Source organism: Chiloscyllium punctatum, chromosome 25, assembly GCF_047496795.1.
Source record: "Chiloscyllium punctatum isolate Juve2018m chromosome 25, sChiPun1.3, whole genome shotgun sequence".
Lineage (NCBI taxonomy): Eukaryota > Metazoa > Chordata > Chondrichthyes > Orectolobiformes > Hemiscylliidae > Chiloscyllium > Chiloscyllium punctatum.
In genome coordinates this window covers 38,044,098-38,068,204 of record NC_092763.1, presented here as the reverse complement: position 1 = coordinate 38,068,204, position 24,107 = coordinate 38,044,098, and the positions used below count along the sequence as shown (strand labels likewise).

Here is a 24,107-nt window from a genome sequence, read left to right as displayed (position 1 = left end):
CCATTACTAAGATGACACAAGGGCCACAAATTCAACTAGGACAGCACAACAATCATAGGACAAGCTAAACAGAAGACACCCAGAAAATGTCTGGAATTGTGGCACTCATTCACGGACTCCATCAACAAACACATAGACCTCGGCCCAATATATCAGCTACTACAACGAACAACCAGAACCAGCAACCAAAAACATCAGGAATGGTACCAAATAAATTCCAGAAGACACAGTACAGTATCACTTCACAGGAGGCTCCAAAGCACTGAATATGTCACCTAGACAGGGACGAAACATCTGCAAATTAACTTCTCAGCTTAGCCAACATAGCCACGAGTACAGTGACCGGCACCTGAGCTACAAATCTTTATGCAAACAGTGAAGAATTCTGCATCCTCTAAGAATGGATTCTCATGAACCTGCCTGTCCCCTTTCCCATCTATGATTTAATTTGTCTACCATCTTCAGTCTGGAATTTCTGTCTCTTCTCATTTTCTTCCTTTAAAGCCACCCTTACAACTTACTTTCTTGACTAAGCTTTAGACAGGTACCTCAATATCTCCTTTGCTGTCTCATAGTCAAATTTAGACTTAGTACTTACTGAGGAATCATTTCCTAAATTAGAAGCACAGTGCTCCCTTTTTCATGTGATCCAGCCTTGGGTCCTGTTGCATTGACCACCCCCTTCTTGCCATGAAATACTTGTGATAATCAATCATGATTAGTGATTACACTTATGACTGAAAATAGTCTGTGGTGGGGCTGTAATTTTCTGAGTTCATGATTTCAGCTATTGAGTGTCATTTGGCACTGAGAAGAAAGCTCACCTCCGACTGATAAAACCATTGGTTCACATTCATTCCAAGACTATAGCACATACCTGAGAAAATTGATACTTTAGTACAGTACAGAAGGAATACTAGTTTGTTGGCAATGATAAATTTTGGATGCAGTATTAAACCAAAACCCCAAACAGTTCAGATGTGCACCAAAGGTCAATTGTTTGAGGAGCAAGGAATTCTCCTGGGTTATCACATTCCCTTCCAAATGAAAATAATTGATAAAGCAAATTCGCTGCTGCAATTGATTATACAACAACATTATTTACCCTTCAGAAAATTCAGTGGATTTGATGTGTTTTTTTAATGGCATACAGTAAAGCACAAAATCTTTCTTTCTTAGCCACATTTTTGTATATTGTAAATGCAACACTTGATTGAAATGATTTTTGCCAGCATAATCCTGGAACTGGAAGTAAAATAAAAGGTGAGAAATAGGAGGATCACTCTTAACTGAATTCATAGTTGATCAATACTGATGGTAAGGGATTGTGCTCCATTTCCTGTATGTTGCAACCAGTATCTGATCACTTCAAAAACTTTGATCTTTAATATGATAATAAATATGATTGCAAATAGAGTAGGGAGAAGCTGCCAACTTAGCCATATTTCTTGTTATGAATTGCTAATTCATCATTTTGTTTACTTTTGGGGGGATAAATGCAGAAGTAAATTTCAAGTGATGACAAATAAATTGAAATCATTGATTTGCAAAACTTGAAAGAATAGTTGTACAGAAAGTAAACTTGACCTCAGTTGAATGTAAATTGCAGGGATCCAAAAGACGGTCAAGCAGTCTCGAAGTGAGTCATAGAGATAGTGAAGATGATGTCTGTTCATCCAAAGGACTTGATGGAGAAAGAAAAAGCAAACGGCTGCGAACACCAAAGACTGAATGTTCTTCTAGAACAGCAATACAAGAAAAAGGTGGGCTGATCTGTAATATACTAACTGCATGTCCTTTTGGGTAGTAATGAGATTTAGATTTTAAAAATGTATACCGTCATCTTTCTGTTTGGGAGCTATTTGCTCAAAGAGACAGGACAACACAATGTTTCAAGCTGAGCCCTTTGAATACTGATTGAATAAACATGTTTAAATTTGAGTTTGTTAATTCACAGTTAGCTTGTTTTGAAAATTTGAGATATGCTGCATTGTTACTTGGAGTCCAAGTCTCAAGTCCCTTTTTTGGAAAGAAAAAGAGCTTCTTGAAACATAATGTTCCCTACTTTTGGGCCAGAAAGTTGGAATTCTTATCATAACATGTCTGGAACAGACGAATTAAAAACTTAACAAGATAGAGAGAAATTAACTTGTCTTGTGCTATTTAAACTTGAGGAGGTTAATTTTCATTCGCAATACGAAACTGCAATGTTCCACCAACTGACTGGAGTTTGAAGCATTGGTATTATTAAATGCTGGTGTTTTATTCAATATGTTATAAATCTAGGTAGGATGTCAATGATAGCTTATGACGTAGGCCAGCCATGTCCGCATGCTGACAAGTGGGAAGGGACTATCACTCAAGAAAATGCCAGAGGGAATCCCTGGTGTGAGTGGCTTAATCTTTTCTTGTGGGTCTATATCCCATTTTTACGAGTTGTCCTTAGAAAAGGAATTACTGCAGATACGTAGGATGTATTGGTTGAAATCTTCCAATATTCCCTAGGTTATTGATGGAGTGATTCTGGCAAGGTTCCAGTGGATTGGAAAACAACAAGTATATCACCACGATTCAAGAAAGGAGGAGAATTAAATGCAGAAATCTACAGTCCAGTTAGCCTAATACCTGTCAATGGGGACAATGGTAGAATCCATTATTATGGAGTTGTAGCTGATACAGTCATAATACTTTAAGAAATAGTCAACAGGGGAAATCTTATAGGGGCCTAAAGAAAGTGAACTATGCCAAGAACTGCACGAGAACTCATTGAGAAGCCTGGTGAGCCCTATCTCGCATTAGGATCAACTAATTGCATCTTGGAACAAAGTAGTGGCTATTAAGGCAAAATCTTTGCTGAGGCGGAGTTAGATGCCTATTAAGTGGGATAATTACTTGTTTATCACCTTTATTAACAGCATATATCACTTGATTCATATGCAGCTTCCTATCCTACTACCCACCACAAACAAACTAAGTTCTGAAAATTTTCAATATGTGAGTCAAATTATGTTCCTGTGAATTTCATCTTGCAGCTGGTTATCAACAGCCTGTACGTTTCTCAACATGCAACAACATCTCAGGGTATGACCCACAGACACCGGCTATATGCATCTCTCATCCACAATGTTGGCATCCAATAATTGCCAGGTCCTCATAATCATCAAATACCTCTTCAAACATCCTCCAAGCAGATCAAAGCAATATTATGATGTTTCTGAGAGCATATTTCATGAGTCGCTGAACATACCCACAACCACAGCAACTGGCACCTGAGCTACAAATCTTTACACAAACCTTGAACATTGATTGGTAGAATGCAGCCGTAGGGAGGGGCTAGATAGCTAATATTCCAAGTTTAGTAAGATGCGGCAAGAGATTTTGCTCAAAATCCTTCATGAAATTCAGTGAAACTGCCACTTAGTCAAAAAGCCATACAATTCAGCTCAACATTAATTTGTGAAAGGGAAATCATGTTTAATAAGCTGGTTGTCATTATTTGACCACAGTTATATTTCTAAAGGTTTTCAGTAAGTATCAGATAAAAGGTAACACGATAAGAATTCATGGTGTTGGGGATAATAGCAATAGAAGATTGGCTAATTAATCAGCAAGGTGGCTCAGTGGTTAGCACTGCAGCACCAGGGATCCAGATTCAATTCCCACTTCGTGCAACTGTCTGTGTGGAGTTTGCACATTGTCCCCGTGTCTGCTTGGGTTTCTGCTGCGTGCTCTGGTTTCCTCCTACAATCCAAAGATGTGTAGGTCAGGTGAATTTGCCATGCTAAATTGCCCATAGTGTTAGGTGCATTACTCAGTGGTAAGTATAGGCTAGGGGAATGTGTCTGGGTGGGTTACTCTTTGGAGGGTCAGTGTGGACTTGTTGGGCTGACGGGCCTGTTTCTAATCTAATCATAAACAGGGAGTCGGAATAAAAGCGTCACTTTTAGGTTGGCAAACTTAACTGCTGAAGTGCACAGAGTAGAAAGATTTGAACTATTTACAAATTATATTAGTTGTAACCAATTTGACAGCAACGTGAAGGAGTGTAAGGCACGAAGTTGTGAGAAAGTTCCAAATTGTCTGCAAAAGGATAAGGATAAATTAAGTGAATGGGTGTAAATTGACAGATGGGATATAAAGTGGAAATTTGTTATGTGGACACTTTGATAGGAATAATAAAATAGAAAAATAAGAATATTATTTCACTGAAAAGCGACTGCAAAATGCTGAAATACAGTGGGGTTAGGTAACGTTGTACACAAATCACAAAATGTTAGTGTCCAGCAAATAATTAGGAAGGCAAGTGGAACATTGGCTTTTATTGCAAAGAGGATAGAGTATAAAAATAGCAAAGTTTTGCTACAACTGTTTAGAGCATTAATGAGGGCCCACATTTGGAGCACTGTTTACAGGTATCCACTCCTTATTTAAGTTGGGATTATACTTTCGCTGGAAGCAGTTCAGAAAACGCTTATGAGACCGATTCCTAGGACAAAGCAGTTGTCTTGTTAGTAAAGGATGAACAAACAGGTGGGCTTATTGTCATTGGCTTTTAGAAGAATAAGAAATGATTTTATATAGGAACACAAGATACTGAAGGGATTTAACAGGCTGCATGCTAAGAGGGTATTTCAGCATGTCAGAATAGAATGAAATTTTATAACAAATTAACCGTTTAGGGAGATTTAGAAGTTTATGAATGGGAGCTTTTCACTATCAGAGCGAGATTTGTAGTAAACGGTTAGATTTAGTTTTGTTTTATTTCTGTATGGCTCCTGACATCTGTCCATTGTGGATACTGAATGAGTGGCTATGTAGGTGGCATGAGGGATCATGGGAGGTTGGTGGGGGAAATAAATTGGCAGGGGTATATTAGGGGCTGGGGAGTTGAGTTCACATTGAAGTAGCTTCAAGGGTTTGGTGTTGATGGGCTCTCTTGGCCTCACCAACTTGTAAAACAACAGCAAGGAATATCCTGTAAACCAAACTGGCCTTCTGACCAACCCTAATGGAACCTGGTAGCCCATGTGCTACCTCTGCATTACTCAAGAGATTGGTATGCTTGACTTTATCCTGCATCTGTAGAACACAGAATTAGGCATATTTCACCAGGGAAGTTGTGGCAAGGCAGAAAGTTTCCAGGATTGAGGATGTGCCTTCGAAGCAGGTCCTGACAAATGCTCGACTATTAGTGTTCCACTTCATCGAAATTAATGGATTCAATTATCAGGAATAAAATGGATGATCATGTATATAATAAATTATTTTATGGTGTCAATGTGGATTTAGTTCACCAAGGTCCTTCAGGTCCCTGACAAAGTGACAACCTAGTGAGTTGTGATGTACCTTATGGTCGTATGCAATTCTGAGAGCATTAGATATACGCTATGCAAAAGGCATTTAATCAATTCTCAGCTCTGAAATTTTCAGCACAAAATCTAAGAACAGATGATAAACTGAGTAAAATGTCAGAAATAATGAATTCTCAAAGCAGGGTGTCAGTGTAATGTTGAGCCTTCAGAAAGTAGGAAGTTACCACTATTCTACTTTACATTGCATCCGAAACTTAATGCAGGTAACCAGAATCACAACTGTATCTGACTAGCAGTTGAATGCAGGAAATAGCATATAGTCAAGTTCAATAGTTTTGATGAAATATGTAAGTGAACAGAGCAATGCAATGTTAAAAAAAGGTTAATTGCTTTAAATGTGGATTTTTGGATAGCTAAAAATGAAGCCAAGAAGCCATATGGCACCAGTTTTTATTGGATCTATTGTGTAGGCAAGGAAGTGGAATCTCTTTGGAGAAACCCGTGACAGCCTGATTGGATTAGTATCTCCCAATCAGGTAAGGTGCTGTCCAGAGCAGCTTGCATTCCATTAAAGTTCCTTTGTTAACTCAGTTAGCTGTCTGACTGATTTGCAAAGCAAGATGAAACCAACAGAGTGGGATCAGTTCTCACACTAGTTGAAGTCACTATCAAGCACCTTCTCAAACTCTCTTCTCACCTGAAGTGTGGTTAATCCACCACCAGACATGTTTCTCTCTCTCTCTCTGTCTACTGAGAGAGTAGGTTGTGGTCCAGTAGAACTATGATGATTGAACCTTTTTTAACTGGTACTAAGAGTCTGAAGATTGATTCAAGATCCTACTGTCAAAATAGTAGCATTGTTCAGTCCATGAGCTGATGAATATGGAATGATGTTTCAAGGACTAGGGAAAATCATTTAACTTGTACCCTGAGTTTTCCTTGCTGCTTGGTCTCCTGAGGCCAGCAGGGTTAAACCTGCAGCTTAGGTCATCTCAAAGGGTGACAGCTTCATTGAGGTATTAAAGTTATCAACTCGCCTTCTTGGGGTGTTTTGGTTGTTTTGTGCCTTGTTTTGTTTCCATTAAAGCAGGGAGCGGGTGGACTAGAATTGAATTTGAGATTTTTGAAATTTCACTTCTTGCCCAGCTCCATCCTAGTCATTATTTGGGTTATTAAGATTCTAGAAGTCCTAGAACATAGAACAGTACAGCACAGTACAGGCCCTTTGACCCTCGATGTTGTGTTAGCCTGTCATCCAACTCTTAAGATCAGACTAACCTACATACCTTTCATTGTACTATCTTCCATGTGCCTATCCAAGAATCGCTTAAATGTCCCCAATGTATCTGACTCTACTACTATTGCAGGCAGTGCATTTCCCACCACTTTCCATGTAAAGAACCTACCTCTGTCATCTCCCCTAAACCTTTCTCCAATTACCTTAAAGTTACACCCCTAATGATATACATTACCACCATGGGGAGAAAGTCTCTGGCTTACCCACTTTATCTGTGCCTCTCAGGCGACTCTCTGTGTGAAGTTTGCACATTCTCCCCGTGTCTGTGTGGGTTTCCTCCGGGTGCTCCGGTTTCCTCCCACAATCCCAAAAAAATGTGCAGGTTGGGTGAATTGGCTATGCTAAATTGCCCGTAGTGTTTGGTGAAGGGGTAAATGTAGGGGATTAGGTTTAGGTGGGTTACGCTTCAGCGGGTCGGTGTGGACTTGTTGGGCCGAAGGGCCTGTTTCCACACTGTAGGTAATCTAATCTAGTCTAAGTAAATCTTGTACACCTCTGTCAAGTCAATTCTCATCCTCCTTCATTCTAATGAGAAAAGTCGTAGCTACCTCAACCTTTCTTTATAAAACATGCCCTCCAGTCCAGGCAGCATACTGGTAAATCTCTGCACCCTCTGTAAAGCTTCCACATCTTTCCTCTAATGAGGCAACCAGTACTGAACACAATATTCCACGTTTGGCCTAACCAGGGCTCTATAGTTTTGCAGCATAACCTCACGACTCTTAAACTCAATTCCCCTGGTAATGAAAGCCAACACACCATACGCTTTCTTAACAACCCAATGAACTTGGGTGGCAACTTTGAGGGATCTGTGGACATGGAGCCCAAGATCCCTTTGTTTCTCTACACTGCCAAGAATCTTGCCTTTAACCCTGTATTCTGCATTTAAGTTTGGCCTTCCAAAGTGAACGGCTTCACATTTTTCCAGGTTGAACTCTATCTGCCACTTATCAGCCAGTTCTGCACCCTGTCAATGTTCTGTTGCAACCTATAACAACCCTCCATACTATTCACGACTTCACCAATCTTTGGATCATCAAGAAACTTACTAACCCACCCTTCCACTTCCTCATCTAAGTCGTTTATAAAAATTGCAAAGAGCTGAGGTCCCAGAACCGATCCCTGCGGAACACCACTGATCACCAAACTCCAGGCTGTGTACTTTCCATCAACCATCACCCTCTGTCATCTCTGGGCCACCCAATTCTATATCCAGACAGACAACCGGTTTCCCTGTATCCCATGCCTCCTTACTTTCTGAATGAGCCTACCATGGGGAACCTTATCAAACACCTTTCTAAAATCCATGTATGCCATATCCACTGCTCGACCTTCATCAATGTGTTTTGTCACAACCTCAAAGAATTCAACCTCCCATGTTCACTATCTCTAATCACTCTATGGTTTTTCAAGTAATCAAAGTCCTGTCTCTCAGAATCCTGACCAATACTTGGCTCACCATTGATGCAAGACTGACTGGTTTGTAATTCCCAGGATTATCTCTATTCTCTTTCTTGAATAACATTTGCCACTGTCCTATCATCTGGCATTACTCCAGTGGACAGTGAAGACACAAAGATCATCGCCAAAGCTGCAATAATCTCTTCCCTTGTTTCCTATAGTAACCTAGGGTATATCTTGTCTGGCCCAAGGAATTTATCTATCCTTATGTTTTTCAAAATTTTCACACATCCATTTACCTAACATCAACCTGTTCTAACATATCAGTCTCTTGCACACTGTCCTCAGAAACAGCAAGATCCCTCTCAGTAGTGTATACCGAAGTAAAGTATTCATTAAGGACCTCCCCTACTTCTCTGACTCCAGGCGCAAGTTCCCTCCACTATCCCTGATCAGCCCTACCCTCACTCTGGCCATCCTCTTGTTCCTTACCTAAGTGTATAACACCTTAGGGTTTTCCTTAATCCTACCCGCTAATGATTTTTCATGCCCCCTTCTAGCTGTCCTAAGTCCATTCTTCAGTTCTTTCTGGTTCTTCAGTTCCTTCTGGTTACCTTAGAACCTTCGAAAGCCCTGTCTGATCCTTGCCTCCTCAACCTTAAGTAAGCTCCCTTCTTCCTGTTGACTAGATGTACCACATCCCTGGTCACCTAATATTTTTTCAACCTATCAACCCTTTCTTGCCACAGTGGGACAAACCTTACCAGCACTATCAGCAGGTGCTTCCGAAACAACCTTCACACTTCTGTTGTGGGCGTCTGTTCCCAATTTAGGTGCTGCAGTTCCTGTAAAGTAGCATAGTAATTCCCCCTCCCCAATTAAATACTTGTCCATACCGTTGCTCCTATCCTTCTCCACAAGTACAGTAAAGGTCATGGAGTTGTGATCACTATCACCAAAATGCTCTCCTACTGAGAGATTTGACACCTGGCCTGGTTTGTTGCCAAGCACCAAATCCAATATGGCCTCCCCTCTAGTTGGCCAATCTACATTTTGCATCAGGAACCCTTCCAGGACACATCTGACAAATACTGCTTTGTCCTGTTTGAACTAAGTAGATTCCAATCAATATTGGGGAAGGTAAAGTCACTCATGACAACAACCCTATTACTTCTGCATCATTCCAAAATCAGCTTCCCAATTTGCTCCTCCATATCTCTGTTGCTACTAGGCGGCCTGTAGAAAACTCCCAAAAAAGTGACTAGTCCTTTCCTGTTTCTGATGTCTACCCATACTGACTCTGTAGACAAAGCCGCCTTGATGATCTCCCTTTCTATATCTGTGATGCTATCCCTGATTAGCAATGCCATTTCTCCACCTCTTTTACCTTCCCTTCTCTTATTCCTTTTGAAATATCTAAACCCTGGAGTATCCAATAACCATTCCTGCTCCTGTGATATCCAAGTCTCCGTAATGGTCACAACAGCATAGTTCCAAGTACTGATCAATTTTCTGAGTTCATCACCCTTATTCCTGATACCTTTTGCATTAAAAAAGACACACTTCAATCCATCACACTCACTGCACCTTTGCCCTATCAAATGCCTATCCCTCCTCACAAACTCTCTGCATGCTGTATCTGACTGTTCACTACCTACTCCATCATCTGATCCATAGCTCAGGTTCCCACCCTTCTTGCCAATCTACCATAAACCCTCCCAAAGAGCTCTGGCAAACATCCTGCTCAGGATATTGGTGCCCTCCAGTTCAAGAGCAACTTGTCCTTCTTCCAGGTCCCACCTTCCCCAGAAGGTGCACCAATGATCCCCATATCTGAAGCCCTCCCTCCTACACCAGCCCTGCAGCCACTTGTTCAGCTTCACTCGCTGTCTATTCCTAGCCTCTGTAGCACCTGGCACCGGTGGCAATCCTGAGATTACTACTCTGCTTGTCCTGTCTTGCTTCCAGCCTAACTCCCTGTATTCTCTTTTCGGGTCCTCCTCCCTTTCCCTCCCTATGTTATTGGTACCGATGTGTACCATGACTTTTGGCTACTCTGCCTCCCCCTTACGAATCCAGTAGACTCGATCCGAGACATCCCTGACCCCAGCACCCGGGAGGCAACGCACCATCCTGGAGTCTCACTCATGACCATAGAACATCCTGTCCCTTCCTCTCAGGATTGCATCTCTTATCACTGCTGCTCTCCTATTCTGCTCGCTTCCCATCTGAGCCACCGAGCCAGGCTCACTGGCAGAAATTTGGCCATGGGCTTTCCATTGGTAGGTTGTTCCCCCCCCAACAGTATCCAAAATGGTATACTTAGTATTGCATATTTGTCAGTAAGTATGCTTAATCAGTGCAGTGCAATAATCCAGAAGAATGTTGAACATCATAGCCAAGGCAGTGGAATATTAATCAAAGATGGTAATGCCCAAACTTGATAATGCTCTGGTCACATGCTGGGGGCATTTGAGAGAAAAAATGCTCGCAATAGGTTCTGTATCATTTGAGTTATGAGGAAAGACAGTACAATCATCGACTTCAACCTATGAAGTAGAGTCATAGAGATATACAGCACGGAAACAGACCCTTCGCTCCAACTCATCCATGCTGACCATATATCCCAACCTAATCTAGTCCCATTTCTCTCTAAACCCTTCCTATTCATATACTCATCTAGATGCCTTTTAGATGTTGCAATTGTACCAGCCTCCACCACTTCCTCTGGCAGCTCATTCCATATATGCGCCACCCTCTGTGTGAAAAAGTTGCCCCTTAGGTCCCTTTTATATCTTTCCCCTCTCACTTATGTCCTCTAGTTCTGGACTCCCCCACGCCAGGGAAAAAGAATTTGTCTATTTATCCTATCCATGCCTCTCATGATTTTATAAACCTCTATGAGGTCACCCCCTCAGTCTTAGATGCTCCAGAGAAAACAGCACCAGCCTATCCAGCCTCTCCCTATAGCTCAAATCCTCCAACCCTGGCAACATCCTTGTCAATCTTTTCTAAACCCTTTCAAGTTTTGCAACATCCTTCCGATAGGAAAATAGTCCAGAATTGCACAGAATTATCCAGAAGTGGCCTAACCAACATCCTGTACAGCTGCAACATGACCTCCCAACTTCTATACTCAATGCTCTGACCAACTAAAGCAAAGCATACCAAACACCTTCTTCACTATCCTATCTACCTGCGACTCCACATTCAAGGAGCTATGAACCTGCACTCCAAGGTCTCTTTGTTCAGCAACACTCCCTAGGACCTTACCATTAAGTGTATAAGTTCTCTAAGTAAGATTTGTATTCACAAAATGCAGCACTTCACATTTATCTAAACTAAACTCCATCTGCCACTCCTCAGCCCATTGGTCCATCTGATCAAGATCCCATTGTACTCTGAGGTAACTTTCTTCGCTGTCCACGACACCTCCAATTTTGGTGTCATCTGCAAACTTACTAACTTTGCTTCCTATGTTCATTTCCAAATCATTTCTATAAATGACGAAAAGTAGTGGACCCAGTACAATCCTTGTGGCACTCCACTGGTCACAGGCCTCCAGTCTGAAAAGCAACCCTCCACCACCACCCTCTGTCTTCTACCTTTGAGCCAGATCTGTATCCAAATGGCTAGTTCTCCCTGTATTCCATGAAATCTAACCTTGCTAACCAGTCTCCCATGGGGAACCTTGTTGAACGCTTTACTGAAGTCCATATAGATCATGTCCACCCATCTGCCCTCATCAATCCTTTCTTACTTTTTCAAAAAAACTCAATCAAGTTCATGAGACATGATATCCCATGCACAAAGCCATGTTGACTGTCCCTAATCGGTCCTTGCCTTTCCAAATAAGTGTAAATCCTACCTGTCAAGATTCCCTCCAACAACTTGCCCACCACTGACATCAGGGTCACCTGTCTGTAGTTCCCTGGCTTGTCCTTGCCGCCTTTCTTAAATAGTGGCACCACGTTAGCCAACCTTCAGTTTTCTGGCATCTCATCTGTGACTATCGATGATACAAATATCTCAGCCAGGGGCCCAGCAATCAATTCCCTAGCTTCCCACAGAGTTAGAGGGTACACCTGATCAGATCCTGGGGATTTATCCACCTTTGTGTTTCAAGACATCCAGCACTTCCTCCTGTGTAATATCAAGATATGTCCATTCTACATTTTTCATGTCCTCCTCAGTAAACACTGATGCAAAATACTCGTTTAGTATCTCCCCCATCTCCTGCGGCTCCACACAGAGACTGTCTTGCTGATCTTTGAGAGGCCCTATTCGCTCCCTTTTTGTCCTTGTTGTATTTGTAAAAACCCTTTGGATCCTCCTCAACTCTATTTGCCAAAGCTATCTCATGTCCCCTTTTTTCCCCTCCTGACTTTCCTCTTAAATGTACTCCTACTGCCTTTGTACTGTTCAAAGGATTCACTCGATCTCTCCTGTCTTTACCTGACATTTGCTTCTTTCTTTTTCTTAACCAAATCCTCAATTTCTCTAGTCATCCAGCATTCCCTACACCTACCAGCCTTTTCTTTCACTTTAACAGAAATATACTTTCGCTGGATTCTTGTTATCTCATTTCTGAAGGCTTCCCATTTTCCAGCCTACCCTTTATCAGCGAAGGAAGTAGAAGTATGAGAGATGATATTGCTCAGATTTTGAAGATTGTAAACTTTAGCCCAGTACGATTACTATAAACTAAAGAGTAGAAGTAAAGCAAGAAGGTAAGGAGTCAAGCTATTAAATGGGAATTCAAATGTGATCTGAGAATGTCTCTGTTCTTAAAAAGAGTAATAAACATGTGCAATGGATTTTCAGATGGAACAGTGGGAGCAAAATCCTAAAATAATTCTAAAAAAGTTTGATTACATTTCAAAGAAGAGTCTCTGGATTCAAAGCGCTAACTCTCCCTCTTTCCACTGATACTGCCAGACCTGCTGTGTTTCTCCACCACTACTTGTTTTTATTATTGACCATATTGTGAACATTTGTCTGCTTAAATGAATTAAACTGGAGTAAATGATGGTTCTCCTACTTAATTATCTTGCATAAGCTTCCACGATGAGATTATTACAGGGCATATAGGATGCTAGATTGATGGAGGTTTTATCAGTTCATAACCAAGCTATTGGAACATCAAAACATTTGGGCCCAAGGATTGTCAACTGAGCTCCAAGTATAACTGTAGCAGGAGTCTTGTAGAATTCTGTAGTAAGGAGCAAGGTCCTTTGGTTTATTTTAAAATTTATTGGTGATGGTCTTATAAAGTTAGAAGTTTTTGTTTTCCCTTAATGCGGAAAATTAGACCATTCAGCTGCTGTTCACAGAGAGACTTTGTGTACTTATGTGTCTATGCATTTGCTCATAATTGAGGTGGGCAATGAGCATGCATGTTTCCAAAACCATTCATGATTTGAATTTTGTGTCTTACCAATTCAATCATGATCTTACTGTATTTCAGTCTGTTTCCCCAAATTAACTCTCTTCCTTTGTTGATCTCTGTCTTTGAAATTTCTCAACTCCCTCAACTCTCTCTCTCTCTCTCTCTCTCTCCCTTTTCCAATTTCTCCATTTCTGATTCCTGATATCTCACCACCTACTCTTTCTCTGTCTCGCATGTATATATATCTCAGTTGCTTCCCCACTTATAGTCATTTTCTGTTGTAGCAATTTTCACCATGCCTTTGTAACCTCAGGATTTGATGATTGCACTGTTTTCCTGATCAGCTTTCCATCCTCCACTTTCTGAGTTTGGATCATGCTTATCTCTGCAGTTTATCTCCTCCTGCCATGAAAGCTTATAAGATGTCTGCACTTCTCCAATTCTGCTGGTTTGTGCATATCCAGTGTTAGTTGATCCACCAGCCTCCAATGTCTGAACCTAATTTTTGATATTCCATGTTATAAAATTCTCCATCTCTTTAAAATGCGCCTTAAAACCTTCGTCCTCAACCAAGCTTTTGGTAACTTTGCCTCATCATTCCTTATGTGGCTTAGTCTCAAGTTTTGTTTGCTCCTGTGGAACATTGTTGAGCATTTTAGAAGTTTTATCCTCAGAGTGCTATTTCCAACAACCCTGTCTTCGTTTCTGACCTTGATGAGTAGCACTCAGTAAGGTATTTGGAATGTAGATGGTTTTGACAGTGCGATCAGCCGTGCACATCGTGGATGTCAGTGTTGCTAGATTTCTGCGCTCTTAAAAAAACATACGTATTTTAATGTCACAAGTACTTTGGCCTTCAATTGTCAGCTTTTTCTGTTTCTTCTTTAGTGATATGAGCAAGGTAGCAATCATTAACCAGGCCTAATCACCCTTGAACTGATTGATTTGCTACGCTATCTCAGAGGGCTGCTAAGCATCAAGTATATTGCTGTTGTTCTGTGGTCACATTTACCAGACAAGGTGCAAACAGCAAAGGGCCATAAGACATAGGAGTAGAATTTAGGCCATTCAACCCATCGAGTCTGCTCCGCCATTCAGTCATGGCTGATAAGTTTCTCAAACTCATTCTCCTGCTTTCTCCCTGTAACCTTAGGTTCTTGAGTATCAAGGGGATCAATCTATCTCAGTCTTATATATACTCAATAACCTAGCCTCCACAGTCTTCTGTAGTGGTGAATTCCATAGATTCACCATTCTCTGGCTGAAGATATTTCTCCTTATCTCCATTCTAAAATGTCTTCCTTTTACTCTAAGGCTATGTCCTTGGGTCTTAGTCTCTCCTACCAATGGAAACATCTTCCCAACATCTATTCTATCCAGGCTAATCAGTATTCTGTATGTTTCAATTAGATTCCCCCCCCCCCCCCCCCCCCTCATCCTTTTAAGCTCCATCAAGTACAGACCCAGAGTCCTTAAATGTTCCTCATATGTTAAGCTTTTTATTCCTGGGGCCATTCTTGTGAACCTTTTCTGAACACACTCCAGGGCCAGTACATCCTTCCTGAGATATGGAACCCAAAACTGCACACTACTCTCGATGGGTAGTAGTGAATCAGCTGAGTTTTTACAACAGTTCATACTAGTTTCGTAGTTACCATCACTGGGACTAGATTTCAGTTCCAGTTCTACTGTGTGAATTCAAATTCCTCCAGATTACAGTCCACTGACATTACCACTATGCCACCATCTCCCTAGAGGTCTGTAGACCTGCTTTCTTTCCTTTGCATTTTGATGGTGCTTCCAGTTCATGAATGCTAAGAATTTGCAACTATGTACGTCATGGATTTCCTAGTTGTTCTCGTCAGTCAGTTTGATGTTTCCTGGTAGAGAAACATTAGCTGTCCTCACACGCAGCGTTTATGAAGGATTTAAGGGCAGACCAGGTACTATGGACATTCTGTGGTTCCTTTCATTGAGCCTTGTGATGAGTAGGTCTTCTTTGCCAGAGGCCTTGTGTCCATTGATATTGAATTTCTTATAGCTGTGCTTCTGCTGTTACTGCCACTTATGGGGCAGCCAGATTGACATAGTAGACCAGATTAGGCAAGCATCAGTCCAGCAGACATCCGCTTCTGTTATGATGCTAATCAGTGCAGTCCCTCACAGTGGTGTTGACATAGTCGAGCTGGTATCAATGCTGGGAGCAAGAGTGTTGTTATGAATGCTTTTATTTGTGTCTCTGACAAAATGTCATGTTTATTATGATCAGGCCAAGCCATAGGCATTTTGTTAAAGAGAAGGACTCCAATGGTCTCCTTATGACATTTGTACTTTTCCATAGATTTGTGTCCATCCCAACTCTGAATCATCAAAGAGAATCTGCTTATTACTCTGGGACTTGGGACAATTGATAAAAGCTGAAGTAGAATTCTTCTTTCATCTCATCTGTTGCTTTTAGACTTGAAGCATATATGGTGTACTGCTTTGGGTTAGAACAAGTTGAAGAATCATGAGGGATTTGTTCATTCCACAGGGGGCTCATTGAGATGGTCAGCTAGTTGTTTTTACAGCAAAACCAATCCCATGAAGTTGTTATTTTTAGATTTATCTTTCCAGAAGAAGGTGTATCTTGTAAGCTTGTTATTTGATCAGATCTTCTGCCTGCAATGACTCACTTAAGCAATGTCATTATCATAGAATTGGAGTTCCCAGTCTGTGATAGCAGACTCTAAGGTTTGGATTCTTATGCAGACTCCAACTCTCTGTTCTAGTCTCTAAAACATCCTGAATTTTGAGTATACCATCATTGGTAATTACATCTTCAACCATCAAGTCCAAATGTCAAAATTTGCTTTGCAATATCACTGTGAAGAACCTCGTTATGTCTTCCAAGGTTTTAGGCTCTCTAAGTACAAGTATCATACAAAGTTATTATCTCGGAAACAGGCACAATATGTTGAACAGCCTCCAGTATTAAATTATTCTCTTTTGCGCAAAAGCTATAAAGAGATTGAAGAAGGCATAGAAAAAAATAATAATGATTACAGAATGAAGAGATTAAAATTGAAAGACTGAAAAAAACTTGTTCTATTTTCTGTAGGAAAAGGAAACTAAGGGAGTGAACGTACCATTAAAAATCATGTCTTTTAATAGGCTAAACATGGGATGAGTTTCCATTTGAGGGTGAATCCAGTACTATAACAGGAGAAAGTTCTTTATTCACAGAGTGGATCTTGCTATTACATGAAATAATAGAGATGGCTAGCATAGATAAATTTATGGGGAATATAAATGAGTCCTTGAGTGTGAAAGGAAAATAAAGGAGTGTAAGCACTGAACCAGTTGAGCTGAGTGACCAGATTGTACAGGGTAAATTCCAAATAATCTCCAGAATAAATTACGGCTTGCTCTAGTTTATTCTTTTTCATTATGATTTTTGGACATTGAATTTTTTCCAAAACTAAAAATAACAAAGAAATAATTAACTGCTGCTTGAATTACAATTGAGAACTCGTGTCTGCTTCAGTTTCCAAAGCTTGAGTTCTTTAAATGCCAGAGATTATTTTCTTTTAGACCCATGTTTTTGTCTTGAATTTTAATTTCAGTTAAAACACTATATGCATTAAATAAATTTAACTCTGGTTTTAATTTTTGCAGCAAACATAATTTTCAGTCAGAGTGTTTGCTTTCTCATTTTTGTCACCACCACAACACTGGTATGCAAATGGACAATTACATTCAATTTCATCTTGAAGTTGGCTTTATCATGTATGTCCAAAACAGAGAAAAAGCAGCTTTACTCTGCACTGTGTGCCTAGGGGCAGTGGTGCTTGGATAACAAAATGGGACATGTTCCACGCCCTCGTCATAATATTTCTTGAAGGGGCAAAACCTATTTTTTGAATGTAGAAATCCTATAGATCTTGAAGAGACTAAGTATTACATGAAAATGTTCTGATTTAATTAAGTTTTTGCTTTTGTTTCCTATTTTCTCAGATCTTTCTTTAAGAAAAGGCAAAAATAGTTTTAAGGACTTCATTCCAGTGGTGTTGAAAACCAGGACACGTAGTCAGTCAGGTGAGTAAACTTTTCTTCAAATAGGAAATTGTGGCAGACCAGGCCAGAACCACCAGAATGCTCATGATCCAGAATATAGCTAAAGTGTTCACAGGAAAAAATTAACATCTCAGCAGGTACAATGAGATGGACTACTTTGTTCTTGTAATAAAAACTACAACACAAGGGGCAGAGGAACAGTCAAAGTGAGAGCTCCAGAGCAGGCAGTCAGCCTTGCCTCAAGAGGAGAGCAGTCCAAGAGCTTGAAAACCGTGCACAACGGGAGCCTCCTGTAGTTACTTTTTAATTTTGTGGAGAGGAAGAAGCTGATTGGTGAGTACTGATCAGGTTTTCTAGTATTTTAATTGTAATAAGTAGTTTTAAAATTATGAGATGTTAGGTTGGCTTGGCCAAGTGGAATGCACATTCTGTATATGTGTAAAGTCATAGACACACTTCCTGACCCTGATGAACAACTGAAGAAATGTCACCAGCTGCATAAACTTCGGCTCCAGGTTTTGGAACTTAAGCAGTGGCCCAAGTCGGTATTGTGCATCCTCAAGGGAGGGAACTATGTGGATAGAATGTTTAAGGAGATTACCACACCACAAGTTAGAACTGTACAGGTGACTGTTGGGCAGTCTGAGAGCCAAGCAGACAATGCAAGAGTACCTTGCTTGTTAATTGTTATTCTTTTTGGATACTGGTGAGCCTGATTGTTTCCTCGGGAGAGTGCATCCAGAGCAAAGTTAGTGGCACCATGGGCAGCTCAACCATATGGATAGGGTGATGCGTGAAGAACAATGGAAGAGCAATAGTGATAGGGGATTCCATAGGTGGCAGTTCAGACAGGTACTCTTGCAGTAATCAGCTTGGTTCCAAGATGTTATGTTGCCTCCCTAGTGGTCGGGTAAAGTTACAGTGTGGCTGCAGGACCTTCTTCTGGGAGATAGTAATTATTAGAGGTTGTGTACCATGTCAGTGCTAATGGCTTCGGTAGGACTGGGGGTAAGTTTCTTACCAAACTGATTCCCCAGGTGGCAGGACTGACCTGTGAAGAAAGACTGGATTGATTGAGCTTGTACTCACTGGAATTTAGAAGAATGAGGGGCGATCTCATAGAAACATATAAAATATTCAATTAGATTCCCTACAGTGTGGAAACAGGCCCTTCAGCCCAACAAGCCCACACCGACCCTCCAAAGAGTAACCTAGCCAGTCCCATTTCCCTCTGACTAATGCACCTAACACTATGGGCAATTTAGCACAGCTAATTCACCTGGCCTGCACATCTTTGGGCTATAGGAGGAAACCCACGCAGACATGGGGAGAATGTGCAAACTCCAAACAGACAGTCACCGAGGCTGGAATTGAACCTCGGACCCTGGTGCTGTGAGGCAACAGTGCTAACCACTGAGCCGCCCCTAAATATTGATGGGACTGGACAGGCTAGATGCGGTAAGAATGTTCCGGATGTTGGGGAAAGTCCAGAACTGGGTTCACAATCTAAGAATAAGGGGTATATCATTCAGAACTGAGTAGGGGAAGAATTTCTTCATTCAAAGTTGTAAATCTGTGGAATTTTTGACCACAGAGAGCTATTGGGGTCAGTTTGTTAGGTATATTCAAGAGGGAGCTAGACATGGCCCTTGTGGCGAAAGGGATCAAATGCTATGAAGGGAAAGCGGGAGTGGGATACTGAAAATGCATGATCAGCCACGATCACATGAAATGGTGGCACAGGCTCGAAGAACCACATGGACTACTTTTGCACCTATTTTCTGTGTTTTTGTGAAAGCATTTTTCAGGAAGCTAGGTACGAGATTGAGAGGCAGAACAGAATTGAAGATTTACTTGTAACCATAGAATTATGGAATAATACAGTATAGAATAGGGCCTTTGGCCCATCAAGTCTGTACTGAAAAAATATACTCCTATTTACACTCATCCCACTTTCCTGCACTAGGCCTATAGCCTGGAATGTTTTGACAATACAAGTGTTCATCAAAATATATTTTTAAAGGTTGTGAGGTTTCCTGCCTCAACTGACCTTTCAACCTGTGCATTCCAGACTTCCCTCTATACCCCTACCCCTTCCTTTCACCTTAAAATTATGCCCCATCTTATTGATGGTTCAACTAAGGAGAACAGCTGCTTTCTATTCACCCTGTCTATGCCCCTTACAATTTTATACACCTTTATCAGAACCCCCTCAACCTTTTCTGCTTCAGAGAAAACAATCTGAACTTACCCAGCTTCTCTTCATAGCTGAAGTGCTCCATCCCAGGCAACATCCTGGTGAATCTCCTTGGTACCCTCCCCAGTGTGTTCACATTTTTTCTATATTGTGGTGACTGAAACTGCATACATTTGTTGCTTAACCAAAGTTATAAACAACTCAGCATGACCTCCCTTCTCTTATAATTTATGCCTCAACTGATGAAAGCCCTGCTGTCTTCTTAACTCACCTGTTAACCCATCCACGCCTTCAGTGATCTGTGGACAAGCACCGCAAGATCCTGCTATTCCTCCGAGTTCCCTAGTATCTTGCTATTCACTGAGTGCTCCCTTGTCCTGTTTCTTCTTCGAAAGTGCATAGCCTCACATTTATCAGTCACTGATCTGTTCATCTGATTGACCTGCTCATCTGACTAATCTGTCTATATCTTCCTGTAACCTAATATCTTCCTCCTCACTGTCAACAACTCAGCCAATCTTTGCACATCTATAAACTTACTTAGCATCCTTCCCACATTCTCACCTACATCATTTTTGAGTATCACAAACAATAAAGGACCCATCAATGATCCCTGCAGTGCACTGCTGCACACCAGGCTCCAGTCACACAGACAGCTTTGAATTGAATTGAATGATTCATTGTCACTTGTATTTTACAGTGAATAATACAGTATAGTACAGTAAAAAAAACTTGAGATTCCCCACAATCCAGCACAATTTTGAATTAGTTTAAGAATAAAAAGATAAATTGAAAGAGAATCTGGCTTCGTTCCACTGCCTCCGCCATGAGTCCTGAGCCCTGACTCAGCTCACCAATGTATCTCCAGACTCACCAACTTTGGATTTGCTAACCGCCTGTCTTCTGTCACTAAGACTATGTTTGATCCATCATGACAAGTTAGTCTGGATCCCGTGAGCTTTTACTTTCTTTCAGTTTCCCATGTGGAACCTAGTCATAGGCCTTGCTGAAATCCACCTAAACTACATCAACTGCCCTAACCTCATCCAAACACTTGGTCACAACCTTGAAAATTTGTTCAACATGACCTCTCTCTGACAGAGCCGTGCTGTGTATCCCTGATCAAACCTTGCCTTTTTAAATGGAAATTTACTCTTTCACTATTTATTTTCTCCAATAGTTTCCCTACCACTGATGTTAAACTCACTGGTTGGTCCATAGTTCCTTAGTCTATTTCTACCACCTTTTTTAAAAATCTCCCATAATACTAAGCACAATAGTAGGAGAATTGAGTGATTGATTTTGCAACCAACCAGCTAGTGTAGCAGGGTGGGCATCAGATTTCTGAGCCAATGAGAACTCTTTTGGCGAAGTTTGGACCTGTGCAAGCTGGCTAGTCTACCCCTGAACAGGGCCAGGAGAAATATTTAATTAGAAGATTTAATTTTAGGAGTAGAGAAAACAGATGTCAGTTAGGGTGATTAAGCTTTGGAAACTCTAAGGTTACGTTGTGAATACAAGACCATGCCAAAATTATCCACTGACCTGATTTTATTGTTTTTTAATTGAGATTCAAATCTCCTGGTCATATTTTTTATGCCCCCCACACTACTGACATACAGTAGGAGTGTTCATATTTCTCAGCACAGTGTGGGTGGGTGTGTGGGGGGGATGTGTGTGTGCGCATGCGCACACGCAAGATACAGTGAAAAACATTATTAACATTCTGCCACCAGAAAAGACACCCATGTGGCTAATGAACCAGTGACAAGCAAAGCCCAGAGCCAGCAATGTTTACGTGAGAAAAGGTGAAGGGGAGGGTAGGGACTGAATCATAATAGAATTGGAGGGGGAAATAAAGCACTCCATTCCCTGCAGTGCCCATCTCTCCCTAAAAAGGTCAAGGTATACACCGCATGCTCCTTCTCCAGCAATATCTGGGCCCGAACATAACTGTGGAAGAGGGGCAGGCATAGACGTTATTTTATTGAAATGTGTGGACAGGATATCTAAAATATGGTAATCAGCGAAATATTAGCTAAAGCTATGTGAATATTGCTGATAAGCACCACATGATCCTGGAAATTTTTTAACTTGCACTCATGAGAACAAAGGCAAGAATGGCAAATTTCAAACAATCAACAATTTTTACTACAAGAGATGAGACTACTGATTGATATACTAGACGACTGACTTAAGCATAACAGTGGAGAACTATAGGTTCTTCCAAGTAATTCGAAAAAAGGTGCATGCATTAAATGTAATCTGTGCAAACTAAAGGAATATATCCAAATGTAGGACATTTCTCGCAAGCGTAAATGAACCATGTTGTGAGCTTGGCTGATAATCTTAAATTGATTGTTAGTGTGGTTATTGGTGCACTTTGGATTGTTTAGCACAATAAGAGAATCAGTTTTGGTTTGGATTCTGCAAGGGATGACAGAGTATAGTCTGTTTTCTGCCTGTAACCAACAACCAAAGGAGCATGCTACTTGAGTCAATCAACTAATTGTTGGCTCTTATGGCCTACTTACCTGGTGTCCCACTGGTACTGAAATTCGTCCTGAACATTACTCAATCGAGACATTTCTAAATCGGTGTATAACATTCACTGTTTATAGTGATGCTTTAGAAAGTCAAACTGCTGCAAAGATGTAACTGCAGTGTTACAAATGTACATTAGTAATTTCTGATAGAAAGGTTGATACTGAGAACTGGAAAAGACAGACTTTTTGACTTTTAAACTAAGAGTTGGATTATGTCTGCATAACTTAGTCCAGTTATACTGTTGCTGCTCATCCAAAGACTCTGCATGGATCTGACTGTCTACTAGGAACAAATTCAACTCCAGGGTTCAGTTGGCTAATAATCCTGCCCCAAGAGAACCAAATTCCTTCTGCCTTTTTGTATACCTGCAATTAACTTTCCAAGTTTACATGGACATTTGGAAAAAGGTGTTTAAAGGCTGCTGGTACGTGTGAAATCATAACTGATCGAAAACTGGCACGGTCAGAGAGCAGGAGAGAAAATTGGGACTGAAATTTATATGTTGGTTTTAAGGTTGTGGCGATAGTTGGTCAGCAAGAGCAATGTAGTGAATTGGCAACACTGTCGTAATAGGCATTAGACATGGTCAAAGTAAAAAGTCATGGTCAAAACCACAGGAAAATGATTTGGACATTGGCAGTTGCAGATTACAACAATATCATTCTAAAACCCTAGAAGATTAAATGTATTTTATACATTACAAAGAAGTTTTTAATTTGTTTATTTCAGAAAGTTTCTGTGTCTCATCAGTACATGTGACCTGTGACCAGACGGACAGTACATTGGAAGAAAGTCAGCTTATGCATGAGGAAGTGGAAAATGATGTAAAAGCAAAGAAAAATTCAAGGAGTTGGGAGAAGTCTACAACGGAGAATAAAGGGACCAAAGAAGAGAGTGAGGTGGGAAGGACTGGCAGTTCGATAACTGACGTGGGTGAACAGAATAGTTTGGAACCACTTGACTCGGGTTGTATAACTGAAATTGATGGGAATTGTAAAAGTAGTAATAAACGAAACCCTGCCATCAAAACGCAAATAAGAACCAGTAGGAAGAAATTTAAAAGTGAGAAGGATTCTGATGTACTTTTACACAAAAGGGAGGAAAATCAAGATAACACAGGAATAAAGACACGGAAAGCTGTTACTACAGGTAAAGTTCAATATCTTTTGAGCATTTTATGCTTTATCACTTGAAGAAATGTATGTTTTAAAATCTGTTTTGAGTGTCATTAATCTTGACTGATGGCAAATTCTCAAAACTTCAGTGTTTTCTGTCTTTTGTTGGTGAAAAGCTCCTCACACTGTACTCCACTCAAAACCCAGCATAGGAATTCATTGGCTGTTTTTGTCAGTGAAATGATTCTAGCTACTAAAACTATTGAAGCTCAATTATTTCTCAATCCAGAAAAACATTGGAGTTCAGTACCTATCTGCTCTTAAATAAGTGAGTTTTACAGCAAATATTTCAGGAGCATTCAGACAAAATATGCTAGTTGTACTTCATAACTTGTTAGGTTATATGGCAGTGGAAAATTTGAGAATTGTGTGAACCATGTGCATTGGCCCAAACTTTGGGTTTGATGTGTGGTCCTGTAGTTGTGTAAAAGTTTGGGGAAACATCATGTTGTCTATTTGTCACATGGTATTCAGGCACTTTCATTGCTTCAGTGGAAGTGTAGAGTAGCCTGCCTTTGAGTCTGTTAAGGCTCTTTAGTTCCCTTTAACACATGGAGGTGAGCCTCTTCCACCCCAGGTCACATTACCTTCCCCTGCCCACCTCTCAAACCACAGGCTCCAACACTCTTCACTACCCTGCAAACACCTGCCAGCTTGGCCCAAGCAACGCAGTCCCAGTACTGGTTAACGCTTCCACCAGACAGTGCTGGGACTACAGAGCTGCCAGTCTTCT

At 40.8% G+C, this 24,107-nt stretch overlaps 1 protein-coding gene across 6 annotated transcripts in view; it reads left to right on the top strand.

Moving 5' to 3' along the window:
- LOC140495864 (BCL-6 corepressor-like protein 1) overlaps window positions 1-24,107 on the top strand; it is a 262,058-nt gene that overhangs the window by 181,890 nt on the left and 56,061 nt on the right. For all 6 annotated transcript variants that reach the window (XM_072595068.1, XM_072595065.1, XM_072595063.1 and 3 more), the window contains 3 exons: window positions 1,610-1,763; window positions 17,396-17,476; window positions 22,929-23,348. In XM_072595068.1, coding sequence (XP_072451169.1) covers window positions 1,610-1,763; window positions 17,396-17,476; window positions 22,929-23,348 — 655 coding nt within the window. The remainder of the gene's footprint in view (window positions 1-1,609; window positions 1,764-17,395; window positions 17,477-22,928; window positions 23,349-24,107) is intronic.